Genomic DNA, 18,092 nt, shown 5'->3' on the forward strand with positions numbered 1-18,092 from the left:
AAAATACAATAGAATGCATTTATTGGTGTTCACAAGGATACTTATAGATGTTTCTTTACTAGACAATATAAACTGGAGGCCATACAAAAAGTCCTGCTTTATATCACTGTTTAAAGATAATATTGGTCAGGCAAACTAAGTTTAATTTGTATTGAATATTATATTTGTTGCGTCATCTTGAATGAGAATTTTTACCTTTTCCTCAAAGAAAAATAAACAAGGTCTGAAGTGGAAAAATCAATGGCCATTTTAGGAATGACAGGTTTCTCTAGTGTAGCAAAAATGTGATCAAGGAACAGTAAAAATGTGACACAACAACATATTTACACGTTGCCATATTATCAATTCATGATGTCACATTGATATGTAAGTGCTTTGCAGGTATATTGAATTGTCATATTGTGTGAAATGCATGCTAAATTATTGATGTTTTTCTGGTCCTATTGCAATTTGATTTGACTTAGACGTTATCAATTTTGTAAAGTAACACAACAGTACTGGATTACAAAAAAGATTGAATGAAAACATTGGGATGAATATTTTTTTCTAATCTGAAAAATTCTTCACATCTCAAAAAATGCCTAAGTCCAAAAATAAAAAAAAATCAAATAAAAGTAAAAAACTGGCATAATCACTTGAAAGTTGGCACTGTACCTCTATCATTAGTGCGGAAGGCTCGGGCAAATATGAAAAGAATTAGATGAAGAGTTTTTCCACAATCAGTCAGACAAATTTATAACTCTGAAATGACAAAATACCCCCAAATTCACATAAAATTACAAAATCGGTGAAATTACATGAAAATCATTACTGCCCCATGAGCATTAGTGCGAAAGTCATGTGCAAAATTTACTCCTCCCCAGTATTTTTCAGTTCTTTCACTAAGACTGCTTTCCTTAGTTTGAGAACTTCAATTTCCAGTTTTAATTTTTGAATCGTTAATGCTGCTTGTTCCTTTGCAGAGGCCTGGCAAGTATGACAGCTTGAGGATGGAGCAGTTGGAGTTGAGACTGGTGGACACACTCTGACTAGGGGCTCGCTCACTGTTGTTGGCATGACTGGGACCTGCACCCCGGAGAAATCCAGCCTCCTCAGATCCACCTCACTGAAAGTGTCTAATCTGTTAAAAAAAAAACAGAAATTGTTAGTCATGTCGTAAATAAATGTCCTACTATGCCATTGGCTCGAGTAACCATAATAACTGTTTACTTGCCTTAGAAAATAATAGGACCAACTGTCTGATCAGCTACAAATGGAGTGCTTTCTTTGGATGTGTCACTAATGCTGATGTGGCTGTTGCAAATCTACCAGTATTCATAAAAATAACACTCAAATATTTTTATTGGTTTACAGTTTCAAGCATTGTACCCTTTAATGAAAAAATATATTGCATGCATCTTAATCCAAAAACCATAATTTCTAAACTGTTTTGAACGTCATTTACATTACCAGCAAATATTACTGTGTCATTAGCATACATTATGATAATTACAGTTTTACATATGGCAATGGCTTCATTAGCTAATTCAAAACCCTTACATCCATGGAAAGATAATCTTTTCAGTCATTTACATACAAGGAAAATAAAATTGGGTAGTAAAAGTGTCGTTTCATGTTTTTAATGGTTTTAATGACTTCATCTTAACTTATGTCCTGATTCAATACAGAGTTATCTCCCATGCCAAAGTCATTTAGCTAACTGTCTCAATATTATCACATTGATTTCTCTGAAATGCTCAAATATATAAGTGTTGCCATGTTGCTATCTGTCTTGTTAATCCTATCAGATTTATTCAAAATCTTCCAATAGTCCAAAAGGGACTTTGATTTCATGATTCTTAATTTGTTAACAAAGCCATGTCACTCTCTCAGTTTGGGGGTATTGCATATATGATAATACGATAAACAAATGTCAAATGCCATGTGTATCTCATTTCTCCAAATATGAGCTGCATCACTTGTGGAAATATCAAAGTCCCATATTTATATTAATTTGTGTATATTTGTATGTTTTCCCTACGAAACTACCTGTTTGCAAGGAGTAACATAACATTATTGTACTAACTCAGTGAAATATCATATGATGACGAGAAAATAAATACCTGTTGGCTTCAAAGCTGGGTGACATCTCCAGTACTTGCAGCATGCTGGAGTCAGTGCTGTTTGGTACCCCCGAAATGACCATATTGTCATCGCCCAGGATGTCCCTAACCACTTCCGTCACTGTTGACAGGGGGGTGCAGGATGGACCACCTCCTTTTTTAAACATATCAAATTGATAATCACCATGAACACATTCAAGAATTTTTAGGATTTTCGCAGGAAAAGTCTTGTGTTTTTACTTCAAATGCCTATTAAAAAAATATATATATACTAATTCAGATTAAAGAACCAGATAATATTTTATTTTTGTAAAATGCTTATTGAGTTTTGTTTATGACAATGTTTTATTAAAGGAAAACTATTAAATGTATAAATATGAAAGCGGATTTGAATAAAGATAATTCATTAAAATGTTTATTTGATTTGCCAAAATAGTATTACATTACACATATTTAAGTAAATTTAGAAATTATCATTCAACCACAAAGTTTCATAAATATACATAACATATATTAAGTGATTGAGTGGTTTAGTATGAATAATAGATGTATTACTGTTTTCTTTTCCACTTCCATGTTTTACATTTCACTTTTGTTATTTCATGATTACCTGTGGTGCTTGTTGACCTTTTATAGGCTGATATGTCACACTTGGCTTTAGATTGGATATTGTGCCACTTCTTCTCCACCTCTTCCACAGATCTAGTTACATCTAGAAAAAATATGAAACTTATCAATATATGCTCTATTTATTACAATAAATATCCACTCTTACACTTTTATTTGTACTTATTGTATTATTTTGTCATAAACCTGGATACACACAAACCTGGATACACACAATTCATGGATCAATAATGTAATTACATTACTATAAAATAATCATCTAATGTTTTGAGTGAAAACCGATGGATTTATAACTCATCATAATTCAACATTTCCAAATGAATGAAGACACAATAATTACAATGATAGAAACTACAATTGGCCAGAAAAAGTGTGCTTTAATATATTGAAAAGATGGAAACATCAATGCAGCAAAAATCAATTAAATGAGACATGAACATTTTATAATTTTATAATTATTTGAAATTAGTGTATGGAAATGTACAGCAACAGTGTGGATATATGAGCGTCGTCGATAGGGGAAAATTCATTTGAAAACTCATGTCAAATTGATGTCTTTCAACCATATATTTGATTTTTATAAACATAATGATGGAATATTCTCGAAAGTAATTGGCTAAAGAAATGCATTAATTATCAATATTTCTAACCTGCTTCAATAAATCAATCAATACATTCTGTTAAAGATCACTTATTTAGTTGCTGAAACATTTTTTTATATAAAATAAACGTCACTCACTTTGGAAGGTGGAATTGATTTCAGCGCATATGTCTGTCCATTTTTCCTTTTTCTTTTGAGCTGTCACACCCGCGCCAAATTTGCCTAGTAAGAGGCTCTTGTTTTACTCCATAAGGCGGGTTAGACGCAAATTCTGCTCCTCCGTCCATTTAGGTTTTCTTGACTTTTTTGTTGGAGGTTCCATTTTGCTGTCGTCTGCCTTAAAACGTTTTCATATCTTTTCGGCTGAAGAGTTCGTTTCCGTTACTAAAATTAGACTTCCGTAATTAAAACTGACCACAATTTTAAGTATTTAGTGTTGTCATTTTTATCACCATGACTTATGCTTATTGTGTGTACAGATATTTTTCCAGTAGGTGACATTTGGTGCGGAACTGGGGTTGATGAGTTCCGCTTCCTGTGCTCGCAAAACGAGCAGGACAAGTTGGCCTGTTTTGTTTTATGGTAGTGTAAAGGCCAGAGTGTACCCATGTGCACATGGAATGGTTGTTGATAGCCTGGATATTTTTTTTTTTTAATAAGGTTACTATAGAGGTCAATGGGAAAACATTTGGTGGTGTGTAACCTCAATGGCCCTGGGAATGTGGTGGGAAATAACAGGTGCTGAAAGAGAAATATGTATTAAAATTCTGTTCCTGAGAACAATTTTATATATTTATAAACAGAGTGTTTATAATAGAAAAGAGTTGGTAAATGAAGATATTGCAACACATATTTACTCTTTGTTCTTGTACAGGAATTTTGGAGAAAAGTTGAAAACTTTATTAATCCTACAAATTGTGATGTTCCCATTTCTGATCAAGACATTCTCTTTTGCAACAGTTCAGCTAGTTTACTAGCAACACAGTAGTATAAGTATAAAACAGAATGAAATATCCAGTGATTGTTTTGCTAATATCGTCAAGGATGTGTACAAAGTAGAAAGAATTATTGCTTGTAAGAACAATGTTTTGCCTAAATTTCATTCCAAATGAAAACCTATGAACAATGTATCATGGATATATATAATTATACACCTGACATGTCCATCATTTTATGAGCGCTTCATTGTATATGCTCTGAAAAACTGATAAATGAAATCAAACTGTACACCTGCTGAACTAAAATGAATAAAAAAATTGAAAAAAGAACCCGAAACTGTGCAAAATTGTGCATGGATGTAAATAGGGTTGCTTAATAACCAGTTTCTCAAGAACAATTTAGTTTGTAGCATAGATTAACTGGGGTTTATTTGCTGTATTTTGTATGTTCTGGTTCAGATACCTCTTGCTTCCAACTTCATGAATGTATATATCTTCCATTTCAGTTCTATACTACATATACTTTTTGAAGTGTAAATGTCATTCATAAGAATAATTTTTGCATTAATAAAAACAAATTCACAACATGATTTTCATTCTAAATTTGGTTAATGGAGTAGTTTTGTGTAAACTTTACACAGTCGTTTTTGTAACAAGGTATGAACTAACGGTACTCTACTCTTTCAACAGTTGACACCTCCCCAAGTCATCCTGACGAATAGATGACGATGAAAGCAATCTGACAAGGTATTACATTAATCAAATTAATTGGATTTTAACAAAACCTTGTCTCCTGCTGTATGACAATGAGGACTGAACTAATGGTTCATTGACTATTTTTTTTCAAAGCGGCACAGATTTTCAGGTGTCTATCTATATTTTTTCCAAAAGATGTCATCTGATGACCAAACATGAAAACAAATATGGAATATTCCATGTAATGTAATTATAAGTTCTGACATCCATGCAGACATCTTCCTCAATTGACCTACGCCGTGATATAACTGACCTACTGTTGCTTATAGGGCTGGGACGATTCACCTATAGCGATACAATTAAGTTTGTTACAGCTATCGTCTCGTCAACTGGTGTATCGATTAAAAAATGATACACAAGTTTTTTTCAAAACAGTTTTATCTTAAACATGTTAAAGTACTTAGGCCAAAAAAAATATATGTCCGTTTCCTATAACATCCTTCTTAAAAATAGGTAGGTGGGTCGGTTTTCTTTTCTTTTTACTTTTTATTTTTTTAGCAGCACCAGGTGGGCACCTGAGGTCTTCAAGAGTACCATATCATGTAGTGACAATGCCTTATGATGAAACATTGAAAGATTTCTATATCAAATCATTATTCATGTTATTTATTTGTCAGTGAGAGCCCATTGTGCCAGTTCAATGCAATCCATTTTAGCCCTACGTACACTGAAAAACATGAAAATATCATACTCGATTTGGATGAGTTGAAATGCACTCCAGTCATAATTTTGACTTGGTTAAAAAAAAATTTAGGGTCGGGTGGGTTACCGGAAACAGACATTATTTTTATATTTTCTTTTTTGGGGGGGGCCTTATTTACAGCAAAATAGGCAAATATGATAGAGTTTCTTGCTTGTTTATTACAATGGTGTTATTGTTATACACAAATAAATCTTAATACTGTGCCATTCTTTCAAGGTGTATGTATCGTGATACGTATCGTATCGCGGGTAAAATATCGCAATACGTAAAGAATCGTGACATAAATTGTGAAATACACAATGCCATTAAATACACAATGCCATTTAGGAAGTGGTCAAATGTAACATGTGTGATATTTGGGATTACACTTGAGCGGTCTGGGCGTCTGACTTTGTGTGCTGGCGATTAGGTGCCTGACTCTGAGGGTGGGACTCAACCCAACAAAAGTACTAGAATCTGTACTTTACAAAGAAAGTATAATTCCAAATGTAATGTATATAACATATGTTACATCGTGACATAGTGTATCGTCCCAGCCCTAGCTGCTTAAGACAACATATACTAACTCACTCTGAAAAACAAAATATTTTTTTAAACAATTTATTCAGAAATTCAACTGTCAATGTCATTATTGTTGGTTCTAAATTCCCAATTTAAATTTGACTTTTTATTTTGTGTGAGATATACCCTGTAGGCTCCCACTGTAGTGAAGATGTAAAAGAATAAAAATTTTTACTATGGTCCATCAATTTTACAAGCTGGTAAGTCCATCCTGATATTATTTTCCCTCCAGATGACCCAGATATTCAGATCTCATTACATGGACCGCTGACTGGACACCAGCAGAAATACTTTGTATGTCTTTAAACATATATATGAAAATATATAACTACATGGCCATTCTGCACAGTTATGGAATCCAAGTTGTCTTTCCACCCTCATTTCTCTGACATACCATGCTACACAAGACCTGCTGTGGCAAAGACAATACTCATTTCTGAGATTATGTCTGAAGACATTGAGGAGTTCCTTGTTTCATGGTTGTTCTTCTATACTCCAGGTGTGCTGCTGTCTCCAGTAATGACAGTCTGAAACAGAAGACAGATTCACTTGCAAAAGGCTGAAAACCGATATTGTTCTGTTATTAGCAACAATCATGTGTTGCCTCTTTAAAACCCCATTGATGTACAGAGATAAATGTGATGAAAAATGTATATTTGGTAGAAGGGACTCTTGTCTGAGATTTGCTGAGAATGTGTGAAAAGACCACTGAGGTCGATTCTATTCTGGGGTTATTAGCGCTGTTAATTAGATATGTTTTACCTATTTATTGTGGTTATGGTGGCTATCACATGAAACTACAAATATTCATAAACGTAGTGAAGTTCGTAACCTTGCAGAGATATCCGCCGAACAAAATGCTTCACTCCTGCCTATAAAACATTCAGTAACGGAAACTGTTTTCACGATTAAAATATAAATAGAAATACTTTTGCATTAAAAATTCGGGTACATGTTTCTGATGACTTTATCTTTCACCCAGCCAGTTATTGAAATTTTCTATTATCCTATAAATATTTCCCCAACCCATTACCCGATGTCCGAGTCCAGTGTTTTTTTCTGTCGGGCAAGCAAATTCGTTTATCACACTGTACCAGCGTCCATTTGACTTTCCAATGTTAATTATGTTGTTTATTTAAAAAATTCAACAAGAATACAGCCGGTATAGTGAAAAATATTATCAGGGCAAGTGATTTCACATGTGCCACTGTACCGGAGAACACTAGCAATTTTAAAGTTATTTCCGACCCTGCAACATCTAAATCATTGCAACGCATGTATTTGTGCAATTTTTCTATATTTGATCAACCAGTTTCAATAGAAAGGGTGATTACTCTAATTCAGTAAATTTACCTATCTACTAAAACTGACACTAAATGGGATTATTCATTATCGGTTACATTAACAATGATTAAGAATGTGATAGCTTGTGGTTTCTGTGCAAGGTGATGTTTACAGTATTGAGGCAGCATATTCATTGAAAGTACAGAACAGACAGGAGTAGTGATTCCAACAACGGTGCCCATCAGTTTAGTTTTACGCCACTTTTAGCAATATTCCAGTAATATCACGGCAGGGAAACACCAGAAATGGCCTTTACTCACTGTACCCATGTGGGGAATCAAACCCAGGTCTTCAACATGATGAGCGAATGCTTAACCACTGGGCTACCCCACTGCCCTCTCCAAACAAAAAGGTTAGCACAAAGGTATGTAATAATAAATGCCAACATGTTCCAAAATTGAAAATATCGAAATAGAAACTTTGTTTTAATTCAAATCAGTGGGGGTTTATTTCTCCTATCATCCAGTGACACCAGACATCCAATCATTTTTCTAAAAGGCAACCATTGTCTATTCATATCAAATTAAGTCATTAAATGTTTTTGCCATTGTTTTATTCAGAGGCCATGGCACAAGGACAGACCTTTGAAACAGATGAAGATCTACTGTGATTATTTCTTCCGCCTCTTCATTTGAGATCTGAAAATATACAGCTCCCTTGCCACTCAGCCGAAGTTCTGATTTGTAATTTGGAAAATACTGGTAAATAAAGGTCACCTTAACCATTATTATCGATTGTCAGTTGTTGCTGTCACAATCAAATTTTAACTGATCATGAAAATGGATTGTGGGACATCAGATGCAGACTATTTTGCTGTTCTCACTCTTGCTCTCAGTGTTATATTTCTGGGGTAAGGCCAAGAAAAATGCAAATGTTTCACATTATTGTGCTGGGCTTTATGCAAGGCTGGTTGTCTGATTGTTATTAATTTGAAAATCCATTATTTTTTAATATTGTTTTTGATATGGTCTTGAAAATTGTTTTGAAATATATGCAAAATATTTCAATTAATTGTATTTCAGAAACATATTTGAGCCTACATCACTCTATATCCAGATGTTTCCAGCAAAGACAGAGAATGCATTTAATAGAGTTTTGTATTGCTTGCTATGTGATAGCATTGCTGCATTTGTACTTGTGAAGATTTCAGGCTGGGGTGGTGGGGTAACCTACTGGTTAAAGCGTTCGCTTGTCATGCTGAACACATGACAATTCCCACATGGGCACATTTTGAGAAGCACATTTCAGGTGATGTTGCTGGAATATTGCTAAAAGTGGCATGAAACCTAAATCACTCACTCACTCAGCCTACGTTGTATTTATTGAGAAACAAAACAGATGTTAGTCCAACTTTGGGCCAGCTTTTGTTTGCCGACGGTAAAAAAAGGCGTCAGGACGATGCTGGATGCCAACTTTGATCGCATTTGACGTCAGAATGCTATCTGGGATAAGTGACTTAAAATAAAACAAGCAAAACATGTATATGTAGAGTCAGTACTCCGAATACCGTACACGTTTGGCCACCGGTGTCCCCTGAATCGCTTCCTACACAAATACTACGTCATGGCGCATGCTGTTTAAAAGGTTGTCCAATCATCTTGCCTGCCCAGTAAACCGGTTGTGCATTCCGTTTTAACCATGCGTTTAGTCAAAGGAAGCTACCCTTGGTCATTTAAATTCGTACAAAGTGACTTTAATACCGTAGGCTATTTCTTCCAATATCGTACACGTATTGTAATTCCGTACACTATCTAAAAGACACTTCCGCTGCTGTTAGATCTTTAGACAATTTCAATTTACTGGCTAATTATAAATTCGGAATAATGAACGGAGGTTACACAGGTTCAAAAACTATATTCATATACACTCCTTTATACCAAATTATTAGCATTTTTTTATTTTTGTGTTTCTCATCGCCCGACCGACCCTTCTAATTTTATTGCCGCCCCCAAAAAAACAACAACAACAAAATAAAAAAATGAACAAAACCACAAAACAAACAACAAAAACAAAAATCGCCCTAATATAAAATGAAATAAACTAATAATAAAAGATAAATTTCTTCTTTTCATTCCGACACCGCTGCTCGAACAAAAATTGTACCGCCTTGTCATATAAAATGTTTATCTATCCAAAACGTTTCAATCAGTCGCTGCCACAATTTCAAAGAGTGAGTGAGTGAGTTTAGTTTTACGCCGCACTTAGCAATATTCCAGCTATATGGCGGAAAATCACAAGTGTATTTCTAAGAACGCAAGAAATTGTAATACATCAGAATTACAATAAATGTCGTCCTTCCTGACATATTCTGAGGGAAAATTTGAATTGCAGTGACGTAGTAACAGAGCATCACCGTCATCAACGGTTTGAGGTAGAATCAGCGTCATTTGAATGTAATAGTGTGAACTGTCAACACGTCGGATAACTGAAGCATGGGAATAGAAATTTCACCGGCATCACTTCTCGGACGGTCTTATATCACTAAAATCAAGACATCCTGAAATGCATCGCAGAAGGTAAGAGTTTAAACATATCCGTTATAATACAAGATGGACAATTAGAGTTTTGGTAGTGGCGTTAATATGAAGACAGTTAAAATGGAGGAAACAGCGAAACCAATTTAGAATCATACTTAATCAAACTTGGCACCACGATGTGATAAACATATAAATGAGGCCACCTATCAGGAACTTCTTTTATCTCCACTTATCAATATGCTGTGTGTTTATCAACTTGTTGAATAAGGGTCATAATCAGCTTATGTAAGAGTGTGACGATGTCACGTGTTTTTTCTGTTGGCAACAATGAATGCAAATAATTTGGCACACAATAACTGAATGTTGCATAAAAAATTGTATTCATACGCAAGTAAAAGAATGTCCAAAACGATAGATAAATCCAGAATGGCATTACATGATAAATAGTTTATTACCCACTTAGCCTAGGTTTTCGAAACGTACAAGTTATGGGTAATAAGCACGCCAGTGTCGCATGGTTTTTGCGAAACGGAAACACACTCGGCAAACAAACTGTAGATTATTTCGTAAACCAAACACAGAACACTCCCTTCCACTGTAGGGTAGGTAAGCGACCGTTCATAATTTATGTCTGTGGGGTGGGGTGTTTGATGATTTTTATGGAGAAGCCTGTACAATTTGAATCCCCACCCCCCACTTAATTATTTTGTAAATGTACGTGAACCTCCTATGTTCAAAATCAATGCCTCCACCCATCCCATCCTATAATTCTAAGCATAATTTTGTAATATTTTATGTACAAAATTGCTGACCACACACACACACAGAGTCATAAATTATGAACGGTCCCAAACAACAAATCTGGTTTAGGTATTTACATTAGATTTGGAAGCTGACTTCCCACCCTTCTGCCGATATTGCCTGGCTTCCAGACGCGCTTGTTTTTCTCTTTCTAGTTTCTCTTTCTCATCTCTCTTTTCTACCTTCATCTTAATGATCTCATCGCTCGTGAATATGCGGTGGGAAGTCAGCTTCCGTGGATTTGATTTCAAACTTTGTTTTGTTACAGGAGCTGGAAGGGAAAACTCGGACTTGATAGCGTCCATTGCAGCAGCCTCGGAGACTGTAGCCATTTCAACAACTAAGTTGCCGGATTCATCAAAAGAACAGGGAGTGTCACCTGTCAAAACAGACAAGATGAAGTCAGTGTCAGACAGGAGAGATGCGCCCTCTGGTAACACTGCTTCAGTTGTAGATGGAACCACTGATGTCCCAGCTATTGGCGTAGCAGACACTCCGGCATCAGGTGTGACAGTATCAGAAGTCACCGGATTGTCAGCTTCAACAACAACAGGAACATCAGCAACTCCCCCTTCTCTAGATGAATCCAAGCTGATATCAAATGGTTTGCTAGGGACAAAAGCCTTATCTGGAATTGAATTCCTGTTTACAGGGAATATCCCACATTTACGGAATCCACTGCAAACATTTGAGGGCGTGAAAGCCACACTGTACGCTTGTTTGAACAAATGGGGCCATTCCCATTTGGTCACCAGGTTATTTGGACTTTGCACCATGAATTCACTGCATACCCTGTTCCACTCCCAGCTTAGTGGGCCAAATACTGATTTGTCCAGAGGACAAAGCCACTGTGTTGTGTGGGGAGGAAAAGCTAGGATGGTTACATCATTTGCCTTTGCCTTCTCCAGAAGCCCAAGTGTTTCGTGCGAACTGTGGCTGTCCAGGACGATAAGTTGAGGCCTCTCAGGTCCACAGTGTTTCAGGAAGTGGGCCTCAAACCATCCTTCACCCAGAGCGTCCTCCATCCATGCACGACTCTGGTATGTGTAGGCCGTGCCAGGCACTCCAGCCGGAGTATTGTAAGCCTGAAGGCATTTTGGGGTCTTCCCTTGACTATCGCCATAGGGGAAATGTTGCCACCTGCAGCATTTATGCACGCCAATACTGTTACATTATCACGTGTGTTCCCCACACGCCCGGGAACGTTCTTAACCCCGACCTCAGCCATGACTTTGGTTTGTTTATGTGTAAGCGGAACACTTGTTTCGTCGATGTTCCAAATTACTTGTGGTTTATCGTGTAACCCTAGACTGTAGACAAGTTTTTCAAGTTCATCAAAATAGTTTTTGGTAACTGATGGATTGAGCATTCTTGCTCTGACTGTGATCTTAAAAATGTATGTCGGGGTGGCGCTTCAAGAATCCAGCGATCCACCCTTTACCGGGCACGCCATTCTTGAAGGGGTCTTCAGCTTAAGTGTCCCACATATGCGTGCAACCTTTAGGATAAGCTGGCGACGGGTTATGCCGAACCCTGTCAGCGCTGCAGCCTTTATTTTGTCGGCTATCTCTTCTTCAACTGCCGCCGTCAGCACTGATGGGCGGCCAAGACTCCCTCCCTCAGATATTCCCCGGACATGATCACTAATGGTCATGACGTTTGAAATGTTTAGATGCAGTTCGGAAAGACAGACCCTGCCCTGTAACAAGCGCGGGTAACTGCACTCCCAAGGGCCTGCTTTGTGTATTGGTCTTCTGCCCATCTAAAAATTAAACACAGACTGAATTTATCTACTTTAATACTGCCCAATTTGACATTAATACAGAACGAACAAGTTCGAGAATTGTATCTTGTTGAAATCTATTTTGGTCACAATCGTGAAGCACACGTCTTGCTAGAAATGTTGCAGACATGTGGTCTCTTAGTGTCTGTTGATATGACATTACACGACAAACAACTTCTGCCACTGCAAATCTACATCTAGAATGGTCTAAAGATTTCCTTAGCAAGTCAAGTATTACTTCAGCTTCGTATTCAACAAACACGTCATCCCGCATTAAGGTGTTTAAAGCTGCACGGGCGACTGCAATCACTAGTACATGTCCGCTTCCACATAATTTGCGGCGCTGAATGGATTTTGAAAGCGCCATTTTCTGTAAAGTTGACAGTATTATTATTGATAATTTGTTTTAATTGATTAATTATATTAAAATATTGTGACTTATACGTTTTTACTAGACAAAATTGTATTAGCTTCCATGTAAATAAAGAGTTGTGCCTAACTGACAAATTGTTGTACTGTGTTGCTGATAACTTTGGAATATTTAGTTTTTCTTGGCTTCATACATTGTACCCATGTGGGGAATCGAACCCGGGTGGTGTTCGTGCCGAGCGAACGTTTTAACTATTAGTCTGCCCCACCGTCCCCGTAAAGGATTCATGAACGGTAAAAAAACCTCACGGTAGCACGGGCTAATATCACTGATAAATACTTTTCTGACAATTTGACTACTTCAAAATGGACTTCAACAATGGCCATATACACTATTTTTCTATTATATGTCTATATATAATTTTACATTTATGTATTTGTTGTTACAACGTTCGTGGATTTTTATAAAATATGTACAGTTACTCTGTATGCATTCTTTGTGTTGTCATTTCACATTAAGGCTGTGCTAGAGTAGTGAGTGAGTATGGTTTGACGCTGCTTTTTGCCATATTCCGGCAATATCGAGGCGGGGGACACCAGAAATGGGCTTCACACCTTGTACCCATGTGGGGAATCGAACCCGGGTGTTGTGCGTGCCGAGCGAACGTTTTAACTATTCGTCTGCCCCACCGTCCCCGTAAAGGATTCATGAACGGTAAAAAAAAACTCAAGGTAGCACGGGCTAATTTATCAACGATAAATACTTTTCTGACAATGTGACTACTTCAAAATGGACTTCAACAATGGCCATATACACTATTTTTCTATTATATGTCTATATGTAATATTCAATTGTTTATCAGTGTCTATGCAAATGGTTCATATGAGTAAATATGACATGGAAAAAATAAAATGTCACTGTACGAAATAAGGAGCATAGCAAAAATATATAATAATTTGGGCATCAAATATAGTACGCCTCATATTTTGTTAATTTTGAAAGTAACCTGTATGAAACCGGCCACTGTGTTTAAAGATTACAGGCCCGGTTGTTCAAAAGCCTGTTAAATTTTAACGGACCGTTAACTAGTCCTTAACGGTCCGTTAACGTTAACAGAGCAAAAGCCTGTTGCTCAAAGTGCCGTTAACCTTTAACGGCCCGTTAAGCCCACGTTAACTTAACGGAAGGGGAGGGGGTACATTAGCTCACTAACATTACCATTAGCATCAGTTCTAGGTCTAGCTCCATGGTGACAACATGGCGTTTATTGTCCAGCCGAATGCAGCATTCATGAACATTAGACCACAAAGAAAACTTAAGGAATTCAGGAATTTTTCTGCTGAGTTTAATGAAATGGAATTACACCAAAGATACCGATTTCGAAGAGATTCCATTGACTACATAATATCTTTGGTTCGTGATGATGTGGAGAGAGACACAAAAAGGAACCATGCTCTCACTGTAGAGATGCAGGTGCTAGTCACCTTGAGGTTCTTGGCCAGCGGTAGTTTCCTACAGGTTGTGGGAGACACGGTTGGCCTTGATAAGAGTACAGTTTCGAGGACTGTTGATAGAGTGTGCGATGCTCTTGTTCGAAAGCGGCATCAGTTTATCAAGTGGCCAAGCGTACAAGAGAAAGACAAGATAAAGAAGGGCTTTTTTTGAGATTGGAGGTTTCCCTAATGTCATCGGTTGCATTGATGGTACCCATGTCCGAATTCAGGCACCCACCCAAGATGAGCCTGCTTATGTCAACCGTAAGGGCTGGCACAGCATAAACGTGCAGGCTGTTTGTGACGATAAAGGTATGTAAACAACACCTTCACAGTTAAACTTACTTGCAATGTTTACTTGTTTCAAAGTGTGTCAAGTAAAGCCGATATATCACTTCAGTGTACATGATTGAAAACTGTCATCTGTTTAAAATGAAAACAGAATGTGAGAGTGAGCTCCCTTGGTATAGTCTGTATGATAAAAGTAGAGGTAATGCTTATACTCATTTATAGCATGACAAATATTTTTATAAGAATTGAGATTGGTTTTTCCAGAAATTCAGTAGGAATGAATTTACATTTTGCATGATTATTACTTCAAATCTATAAATTGAATTTAAGAAAAAAAATTATATATATATATGGGGTTTTTTTAACAGGAAATATAACCAACTTGTGTGCCAGCTGGCCAGGCTCCACCCATGACAGCCATATATTTAGGACATCAAATCTGAGACAACACTTAGAAGCCAACCACACCAGAATTTCAGATGGGTTTGTCCTTGGAGATAGTGGATATGCATGCCGGTAAATTTTCATATCTTACATGAAAAAACTTACAGTTTAAATCTAATTTGCTTGAAAGCCTAAATTCAAGTTTTTGGCTAATAATTATTGCTCAACGAGTCAAATGTAGCTTTCCATACATGTAAATTATGATATGGTATTTTTCTAGTGAAGTGAAATATTTTTTTTATTTCAAATTAGTCAGCATTTCCAATGAATGCCTCCTTGATACTGATGTTGTGTTTGCAGACCCTACTTACTCACTCCCTACCTTCACCCACAAGGGAACCCTCAACAGCGGTATAACGACAGACTGTGTAGGACCAGAGTCACCATAGAGAGGACCTTTGGCCGATTAAAACGAAGGTTTCATGTTCTGCATTCTGAGGTATTAAGATATAATAATAATGCACTTGTATAGCACCTAATTTCCAATCGGTGGCTGCTTAGTGGTGCTTCACAAGGTTAAAAATAAGAATAAAATAACAGAGTTATTGGTTGAAGAGAAATTGCATTTCCTCACAATTGATTTAAAGTAAGGGCAGATAGCAGTTTAAAGGAAATGTAATATTTTCAGTAAGATATGTAAAATATCATATTTCTATGATAAAGTTTTCAATACATAAATAATGTCTGATTGCTTATTTGATTTTTAAATAGCAAATAATGTGATATGCTTTTTAACTTTGTTTTAGATCCGTATGAACCCAGGAAAGGTGTGCAAAATTATATTGACCTGCGCAATATTGCACAACATAGCTATCTTTCGGAGTGAGGTTCTTGATGTCGATGATGCCCATGTGAGACAGGACCAGCCACCCATTGACCACTACAGAGGACGGAATGACGGCAAGGCTATCAGGGATCATATAGCAAGTACTTTCTTTGCTAACTAGGTAAGTAGAAGGTTTTTTATAAATATAATCTGTATTAAACACCATGTTTAGGTCAGTTCAAGATTACCTGTGTATTAATTTACAGGGATATGTTAAAAATTTTGTAATAAACAAGCACAACTGAAACATTACATATGTATGAAACAAATATATTATTTTTTATAATATCTATATTTACTGAATCTAATTCAAAAATAGCTTTGTCTTTAAGAAACAAAATCACAATGACATAAGACATGGTCAAAGTGAGATAATGGCAAAGGTGTGATGTAGGTGGATTGTCTCCCTTTGATTAAAACCAATAAAGAGACTCAGGAATTTTAACTTTTGATACTTGTTATAAAATTACACTGGCTAAGTTGATTCATAAATGAAAAAGAGTTCATTTTGAGCAAATGAATATTTTATTAAATGATATTGAGCACTATTATAATTTGATATGAGTGTTAATAGTTAATAGTAGTTTGTATATACAGATAGAGTAATATGGAAGAAAACAATTTAAGTAGATTTACCAGCTAATTCACTTAATCATTATCAACAAACTATTACATTAACAATGACATCATTAATTGTGACATTATTAATGCAGCATAGACATCAGAAGCTGTGTTGGATTAAGGTTAATGTCCAAATCATTCTGAGCCAACAGGCGATGAAGTAGTTCAATCTGTAGTTTCAACCTCTGCTTCTCTAATATCAGTTTTTCTTTTTTCAGACTCTGGTTCTCTCTCTCTCTCCTGCTAAGACCTGGTACTGCATATGGAGTACATCATCATTACTGTGCTTAGTCTTCCTGGATTTTCTCAGTCTGCCCTGGATCTTCTCTGTCTGCACTTCATCTTGCCTGCTTGATGGTGGAATTTTAGAACATTCAATTGGTGTATCCATGGGTGATGCTGGTAGTTTGACGCCAGATTCAGGATCAGTTGAAATAGTTTGCTGATTATTTGTAGAAAAAGATACTAATTCCATTGCTTCCATATCTTCAAGATTGACTGTTTCTGTAATTGACAAGTGTTACATTGCATCAGATTTAAATATACTAATATAGTGTAATGTGTCATACAACTCATTGTTTACAAATTAATACTTATAACGTTCAATTTAGTAACTGATTTTTTGAATCTGCAACATGATGTCTTGTTATTTTCATCATTAGTTTCTATATTTAGAATCAAGAATTTAAAAAGTAATTAAAAATTGTTAATCAGTTTCATATCATTATTATATTTTCTTTCATAAGAAATGAAGTTGTACAGAATAAATACATTATCTGTTATAGATTTGTATATTTAATGCTAATATAATGTCTTCATTCACAACTTTCATACATTTAATAAAAATCTTTTATTCAGTTCAAGTGAATACATTCTTGTTTTGTGTGTTATCATGACTTAGTAGTCATTAGATATATTGCTACCTTTGAAGCTGTGAAATTACTGATTTTTTCATTTATGGTCATTCACAATCATAATGGATTTGTTATCCTAGTTGAAATTATAATGTAACATATGTATTTTCATTCTCCATGCATTAAAACATAACCTTGATGAAATACAAGACATATATTTATTTCTATTTTTCAAATAAATCTGTGCTATTAAATTGCACAGGAGCAGTGTCATGGATTGAGTGGATGCCCAATCTCTGTCTTGAGAAATTTTATTCACAACGGAAAGCCGGAATGTTAGTTTATATTTTTTGAAAAAAAATCAGTATCTTAATTTTGATCATTCACATCACTATTGACGCAAAACAACTGCCAAAATTAAATAATAGCAATCGTAATGTTTAGTAAAATCAGTAACATCAGTCTACTAGTGACAGGCAATCTATAAATAGGATCACAAC

At 35.8% G+C, this 18,092-nt stretch overlaps 2 protein-coding genes and 1 pseudogene across 2 annotated transcripts; 1 reads left to right on the top strand and 2 right to left on the bottom strand.

Annotated features, from left to right (window-relative positions):
* Positions 1 to 685: 685 nt before the first annotated feature.
* LOC124290397 lies at positions 686 to 3,652 on the bottom strand. Its single transcript, XM_046727103.1, is given in 4 exon segments — positions 686 to 1,120; positions 2,103 to 2,256; positions 2,713 to 2,814; positions 3,469 to 3,652. Coding segments are annotated over 4 exon segments (711 nt in total). The 3' UTR covers positions 686 to 849.
* A 7,323-nt stretch (positions 3,653 to 10,975) lies between these two features.
* On the bottom strand, positions 10,976 to 12,564 carry LOC124290398 (MFS-type transporter clz9-like). The gene is made up of 2 exons (XM_046727104.1): positions 12,443 to 12,564; positions 10,976 to 12,050 (listed from the first exon to the last, which is right to left on the bottom strand). The coding sequence occupies exons 1-2, from the start codon at positions 12,562 to 12,564 to the stop codon at positions 10,976 to 10,978; spliced, it is 1,197 nt and encodes a 398-aa protein (XP_046583060.1).
* A 1,547-nt stretch (positions 12,565 to 14,111) lies between these two features.
* LOC124290417 lies at positions 14,112 to 17,541 on the top strand (annotated as a pseudogene).
* The last annotated feature ends 551 nt before the right edge of the window (positions 17,542 to 18,092 follow it).

The sequence above is a fragment of the Haliotis rubra genome, unplaced genomic scaffold (assembly GCF_003918875.1).
Source record: "Haliotis rubra isolate DU_JTF1 unplaced genomic scaffold, ASM391887v1 Scf464, whole genome shotgun sequence".
NCBI classification, from domain to species: domain Eukaryota; kingdom Metazoa; phylum Mollusca; class Gastropoda; order Lepetellida; family Haliotidae; genus Haliotis; species Haliotis rubra.